Raw genomic sequence first — 7,535 nt, 5'->3', positions numbered from 1 at the left:
CTTCACAGGCTTCCCTAGCATGGAGCACAGAAGGTATTAACTTTTTTTGTTTTAATTAAAAATGAGACCCAACTTTAAAGAGATGAAACTGGCTTTTGTGTGTCTCATACACTAGGTGTGAAAGGCACTTGCAAAACAAGAATTCAGAAAATGTTCTAAGTAGTCACATCACCACAAAAACATGTGTGACCTCCCAGACTGACTACTTAGTAAAAGTTAACCTCAATAGATATATTCTTGAATATATATATTCAGATATATATCCGTTTGTATTAAAAACGGAGAGAGTCCCATGACTTTGCAGGCTCATGGAGACAAGGCATGTTCACCAGGACCCCAGCCTGTGCCAAGCACTGCTGAACCCATCACAATGGAGAGATGCTTCTCTGCCAAGAGGACTCAGCTGCAGAAGGCACCAAACGTGGTAGGAGGGGCCTGCTAATTAGACCAAAGCAGCCACACATCAGCAGGTAAAACAGACAAGAGGAGGTGGGGCTGGGCTGGGCTAAATCTTGGATGAATCAAGCCTTCCCATAGGGCAGGATATCCTCTCTAAAACATGAGCCTTGGTTAAAACCCCTGTAAAATGTTCTCATCACACTGACCTGGTACTCCTCACACCACTTAACAGCCACTTGTCTCATCCCACCTGGGCCTTAGGTAAGTCCCCTCAGAAGAAATCTCTTTTTCATTCTCAGTGTCTTGGTGATCTGAGCTCATAAACCTGGGACTGTCAGGTATGGGCTGTGCGTCCTTCAGAGCTAGCTGTGGGCACTGGGTGAGCAACACTACCATTGGGAAACACGCTCTCCTGAAGCAATCAGGCTTTCTTCTCCGGCCTGGGTCTGGCCTGGCAGCAGCTCCTCTCACTGGAAACTGTGTGGGCAGCTGCTACGGGGCCGCCCACGTGCCTTCCTGGATCAGCAAAGGTTTCTTGTTTCTGAGGCTCTGGAAGCTTCTTTGCAGTGCTGAGAGTCTGTGGGAACAGAATCAGTTTATTTATGCCAACCTAGACAAAAAGATCAAACTGTGTCATGGATGAAGGGGCTTACATGATTTCCCTCTCCTACCCCAGGGTGATATTTAGGCAAAATATTTGTAGATTTATTCTAAGGAATCTAAAATGTAACTAAAAGTTCATCTTATTATTTTTATTATCTAAAGGTCAATGGTTAAAGTTGACTACACGGTTTGCAAAAAAAGAAAGATATTTTTCATCTATGTTGAGGAAAAATATTCTGTTTTTTTACCCTGATGAAAAGTTTGCCTGAAATTGTTGGTTACCAGGACCTAGAAAGTGTTTCCTCTGAACAGCCCACCTTTTCCTATAACCTACTAAGTCCTCAGGGCCACACTGACCTGCTTTTTCCAGCACTCAAGTCTCTTTCCTCCATTTCTTCTCTCTTCTCCTATGTCTACCTCGTCCCATCCTCATCCTGGTTTCCAGCTGCTGCAGCCTCTGTCTCCCCTTGCATTTGAGGCTTGTCATCTTTGATACCATCTCATCTGTTGGGTATCTCCAAGGCTTCTGCTTAATGAATCTTCAAGTCTCTATGCCTCTTGCTCATGCTCAGCCTACCTCCAGATTCCTAGCTAATGAAAAAGAAAAGCTTTCCCTTTGATTAGGACCCAACTCATAGGTCACCAGAAATCTGGGCCTGATGGAGCCATATGCCATTTGGGCAAGCTGACTTCTCTGATAGGTCCCAGGACTGCGGAGAGAGGTGACATGCAGAGAAACCTGGGCCCTCAGAACTGGAAGCCCTCCCACCTAAGCAGGTGCCCCCCATCCTGAGCATTCACAGCAGGTGGTAGCCCAGCTTCTTCCTGAACACCTTCCCCAAAAAAGCAAGAAAGGAGGGCTGGGTCCCTGGAATTCCTGCTTGGCTCCCACTCAAGACAAGGGTCGACTCACACGTGTGTTTACTTCCTCTTGGTGTTACCAGTGGGACCCTAACACCCTTGTGATAAGCAAATAAATCCTGTCCACAGGATACATTCTAGAAAGCCTATTGCATTTGGGTTAAGGAGAGATGGATTCTAGATGTCTTGGTTCCTTAAAAATTGTGGGCCTAACTTCTCTGAGTCTGTTTCCTCACCTACGAGAAAAAGTGGAAATAATAAGGATTACAAGAGATGATGCACAGGAAAGTGCTTTGTGAGCAGCAGAGTGATTACATAGGTGTGTATATATGTTTAATGGCATCATAATTATGTTTAATAGGGAGCACTTAGTATAAGCCAGGCATCTGCCAACCGCTTTTTATGAATTATGTCTTTAAATCCTCACAATAATCCTATCAAATACTAATATCACCTTCATTCACAATGAGTAAAATGAGGCATGGAGAGGCAAAGCAACTTGTCCCAGCTCACACCCTAGGTAGGTAGGGAGCCAGCATTTAATTCTGACTCAGGAGCCTGCCTCCATCCTGTGTGCTCCTTTTTCCCATACATACAATGCATTGCATAGGAAAGGACAAAGGAAAACCAAAAGCAGAGCTGAACATGCAAAGAAAGACCTAGCCGCAGACATGCTCTAAAGGAAACAACGGAGTTGAGTATGGGGCCTCCAAGGAGACTTTTCATCTTTTCCAGGTTGATTTCAAAGATGCCTCAGTTACTGCGAAACATTAATGGCATCATCGACGCCTTCAGGCGCTATGCAAGGACGGAGGGCACCTGCACAGCCCTCACCAGAGGGGAGCTGAAAAGACTCTTGGAGCAGGAGTTTGCCGATGTGATTGTGGTATGGCGTGCTGAGCTGAGCAGAGAGGGGACGTAGCAGGAGACTGAAACCTTGTTTGCCTGCAGAGGCCTTGCCTGGGGAATCTGCAGAGGCAGCAGCTAAACCCAGGCCTGCCGGGACAGATGGCAGCTGTGCAGGCAGGAAAAGAGAAGGTGAAAGAACAAGGGATGGTCACAGGAGTTGGCGAGTCCTGGCCCTTTACAGAAAGTGCCTTGGTTTTACTTAATTCTAACTTAAAGATGAGCTAAAAGAGCTCGAAACGGACAACTCAGGGAGGAGCAGGGCCTTGGAATGTTTCAGAATGAAAATAATTGCTGCTTTCTTCTGCCTCTCAAACTTGATACAGCGACCATTTCTCACGTCTATCTGAAATGTAATCATCCATTCGTAGGCATTCATTAGAAGCATAGCTCTGGGCTTACACAAAGAAGTTACTCAAAAATATTAGTGGACTGATCACATCAGAAATGAAATTTTGAAGGGCAGGTTGTTAATAATAACTAGGGAAAGACTTTGGGACCCCACCCCACCCCATCTGGCAAACCAGAACCAAGGCTTTCATGCCCTTTTCTGTCTTTGGTTTGCGCCTAAAGCAACCGGGATGATGATGGCCTTGGGGTCAAGGATATGTGGGCACAGAAGGATGCTGTGTCCATGCCCAGGGCAGCTCTGCAGGCCCACTGCACCCCTCCCTCTTTATCGTGGGAAATCATCTGGGCCTCAGTGAGGAGCGCACAGAATTCCCATGGGGCTGTGTTCCCACCCTGCTGCTCTTTGTGCTGAGCCTGCTGAAGAGACTAAGCCCTCAGTGCCAGGAGCAAGGTGCCACGGGCAGCCCAGACCATCAACCTGAAAGCCCAGACAGTTGCATTGTGAATTCAATAATTCATTCACTCTTCAATAAATCTTTACCTAATTTTCCGGTAGGCCAGAAATTGTGCCAAACAGAGGCTACAAAAAATACTCCCTACACTTAAGGGAGAGAGACAGGACTAAAAAAAAAAACAGCAATTAAGTCTTGCTGCTGCTCCAGCCGTAGGTGTGTGGAGTGTGGGGTCTGAGGCCGGGGAAGCTGGCAGCAGAGTGGAAGGGGCCTGCCCACGTCCTCCTCAGGGGAGGGATGCTGATTCCATCTCATCTTCTCCTCAGAAACCCCACGATCCGACCACTGTGGATGAGGTCCTGCGTCTGCTGGATGAAGACCACACAGGGACTGTGGAGTTCAAGGAATTCCTGGTCTTGGTGTTTAAAGTGGCCCAGGCCTGCTTCAAGACACTGAGCGAGAGTCCTGAGGGAGCCTGCAGCTCTCAAGGGTCTGGCAGGCTCCACCCTGGGGCCTCGCAGGAGCTGGGGGAAGGACAGAGAAGTGGCACCGAAGTGGGAAGGGCGGGGAAAGGGCAGCGTTGTGAGGGGAGCAGCCAGGGACAGTGCGAGCAGACTTCCAGGGGGCAGAACAGGCCTGGGGCTCAGACCCAGGGTGCGGCCACCGTCTCTGTGTGGGTCAGCAGCCATGACAGGCAAGCTGAGTTCCAGAGCCAGGAGAGAACAAGCCCACAGACACAGCTCTGGGAGCACACACAGCAAATCCAGGCAGTTGGTGAAGGCCAGAGTCTTCAGACCAGGGAGATGAGGCCAGAGAGACAGCCACAGACCAGGGAACGAGACAGAGCCTGCCAGACAGGTGAGATTGTGACTGGATCTGGAACTCAGACCAAAGCAGGTGCCACCCAGACTTTGGATCAGGGCAGCAGCCACCAGATAGGAGGCACCAACACCCAGACACAGGAGTCCACCAGTGGCCAGAACAGAGAGACTGAGACCCACGGTCAAGGCAGGAGCCAGACCAGCCAGGCTGTGACAGGAGGACACGCTCAGACACAGGCAGGGTCACACACCCAGACTGTGGAGCAGGACAGAAGCCAAACTGTAAGTCATGGAGGAACTAGAGAACAGGGACAGACCCAGACAGAGTCTGGCAGTGGCCAAAGATGGACACCAGTGAGCAAGCCTGAGACAGGAGAGACAGTACCAGAGGGACAGGCCCAGACTGGGGCAAGCACTGCATCAGGAAGGCAGGACTGGAGCAGCCCTAGTGTGACAGAAAGGCAGGGAGACAGACAGCCCGCAGTGGTTGTTGAGGAATGGGTTGATGACCACTCAAGGGAGACAGCGATCCTCAGGCCGGACCATGGCAGCCTGCATCCAAGTGTTTCCTCAGCACAGGGCCAGGATGCAGCCCAGCCAGAAGAGAAGCAAGGCATCACCGCTAGGGAGCTGTATTCCTACTTGAGAAGCAACCAACCATGACTCCCCCTGACTCCAATGCCTAGTACTGGAAGAAGATAGCTGGAGACAGGTTGGCTTGTCCTGCACGGCCAGTCTAGTGGGTGCATCCCTGGACATCGGCTCTTTATTATGCAGCTTCTCTTTTAGGTCTTTCTCAATGAGATCATTTCTGCAAGGAGCTTTCTATCCTAAACTGCCCTCTCTTACCTGCTTTGCAGTGCAGACCCTCTCAGGAGCAGGAAGACATGGAGCAAGTAACTTCTTTGTACTGAACTATCTTATCTTGTGGGGTTTTCAGAACTATTTTTATCTCTGACATCTCTCTATTGCCCCATCTACCCTAATGCATCAATAAAATCTTAAGCAACTGGCCTCTACGTCTCATTCAATCACCTTCCCTTGACATGACAGGCCAAGGGCTGTAGAGTTATGAGATGATAAAGTGGACATAGTCCTTACCTTTGAAGAGCAAGTAGTTGAGAAAATATTGTACGAGATTCCTACTATATATCATACTTCATACTTGGCAGAGATGGATCAGCAAAGGTTTCATACAAAAGGTGTTTTCTTTATGATGGCCCTTAAAGGACAATTAGTATTTAGATAGGCAAAATTCTTCTTGGTCTTTCACTACCTCTGATTCTATAGTGTTAAACCTCTATTCACCTGTCAGGTCACACAGGAAAGCTGATTGAAGATTACCAATAAATGGAAGAAGGCCCCTAGCGGCTGCGTAGGGAAAGAATGAGGCTTGTAAATTCTGGATATCAGCCCTTTGTCAGATGGGTAAACTGCAAAATTTTTTTCCCATTCTGTTGGTCGCCGATTCACTGTAATGACTGTTTCTATCCAGAATTCACAAAGAGCTAAAACAGATTTACAAGAAAAAAACAAACAAGCCCATTCAAAAGTGGGCAAAGGATATGAACAGATACTTTACAAAAGAAGACATACATGAGGCCAACAAACATATGAAAAAATGCTCATGATCACTGGTCATCAGAGAAATGTAAATCAAAACTACATTGAGATACCATCTCATGCCAGTTAGAATGGCGATCATTAAAAAATCTGGAGACAACAGATGCTGGAGAGGATGTGGAGAAATAGGAACACTTTTACACTGTCGGTGAGAGTGTAAATTAGTTCAACCACTGTGGAAGACAGTGTGGCGATTCCTCAAAGACCTAGAAATAGAAATCCCATTTGACCCAGCAATCCCATTACTGGGTATATATCCAAAGGATTATAAATCGTTCTACTATAAGGACACATGCACACGAATGTTCATTGCAGCACTGTTTACAATAGCAAAGACCTGGAACCAACCCAAATGCCCATCGATGATAGACTGGACAGGGAAAATGTGGCACATATACACCATGGAGTATTATGCAGCCATAAAAAACGATGAGTTCGTGTCCTTTGTAGGGACATGAATCAACCTGGAAACCATCATTCTCAGCAAATTGACAGAAGAGCAGAAAATCAAACACTGCATGTTCTCACTCACAGGCAGGTGTTGAGCAATGAGAACACATGGACACAGGGAGGGGAGCAACACGCACTGGGGTATGTTGGGGGGAAATAGGGGAGGGAAAGTGGGGGGTGGGGAGTTGGGGAGAGATAGCATGGAGAGAAATGCCAGATATAGGTGATGGGGAGGAAGGCAGCAAATCACACTGCCGCGTGTGTACCTATGCGACAATCTTGCATGTTCTTCATATGTACCCCAAAACCTAAAATGCAATAAAATAAATTAAAAAAAAAAAAAAGAATGTGGCTTGTGTTACCAGGTACTGAGCCAGGGGCCAAAACGCTGTACTTCCCTTCCTACCTCACCATCAGTGTCAGCTCGGACCTCTTGTGATGTCTTACCCACCAGATACAAACCATGTTGTGGGGCAGAGACTATCAATTCTGGTTTATTACAAGAGTGACCAGAACAGTTCTCAAAGATTTATAAACCTGACCCTACAGTTGCTGGTTCTAAGGTTTGGAGCCAATATTGTTTAGAAATTCCTTGGGGGATCTTGTGCTTTTGTCAGTACACAAGACTAGATACTCAGAAAGATTTCCGAAGATAAAATAACTCGATCCTGCATAAAGCATATTTTTCACTGAGTTAGTTGTTTATAGGAAGTAAGGGAAATAGCCAAGGAAAAACAAAATGTGGGATAAGCAACAACAAAACGTAAGCTAAATGTGGGATAAACAAAAACAAAATGTAAGCTAAATAACGACCTCCTAAGACATCCAGCATCTGGGAATACGTCACCTTATATGGAAAAGGGACTTCGAAGATGTGATTAAGTTAGGGATTTTGAGATGGGGGGAGGTTATTCTGGATTATCTGGGTGAGTCCAATATAATCATAAGGTTTCTTATAAGAGTGAGACAAGAGGATCAAAGTCAGTAAAAGGTAGAGTGGTAATGAAACTAGTGGTTGTAGCTATGTGCTATGAGCCAAAGAATGTGCAGAGACTAGAATCTAGAAAAG

At 46.8% G+C, this 7,535-nt stretch overlaps 1 protein-coding gene across 1 annotated transcript; it reads left to right on the top strand.

The window, feature by feature from the left end:
- Positions 1 to 599: 599 nt before the first annotated feature.
- On the top strand, positions 600 to 5,407 carry CRNN (cornulin). The gene is made up of 3 exons (XM_017520090.1): positions 600 to 660; positions 2,599 to 2,749; positions 3,899 to 5,407. Exons 2-3 carry the CDS (start codon positions 2,612 to 2,614, stop codon positions 5,054 to 5,056), a joined length of 1,296 nt encoding a protein of 431 aa, XP_017375579.1. The 5' UTR covers positions 600 to 660; positions 2,599 to 2,611; the 3' UTR covers positions 5,057 to 5,407.
- Positions 5,408 to 7,535: the final 2,128 nt, after the last annotated feature.

The sequence above is a fragment of the Cebus imitator genome, unplaced genomic scaffold (genome assembly GCF_001604975.1).
Source record: "Cebus imitator isolate Cc_AM_T3 unplaced genomic scaffold, Cebus_imitator-1.0 Scaffold801, whole genome shotgun sequence".
Lineage (NCBI taxonomy): Eukaryota > Metazoa > Chordata > Mammalia > Primates > Cebidae > Cebus > Cebus imitator.
This window is presented reverse-complemented; position numbering and strand designations above follow the sequence as displayed.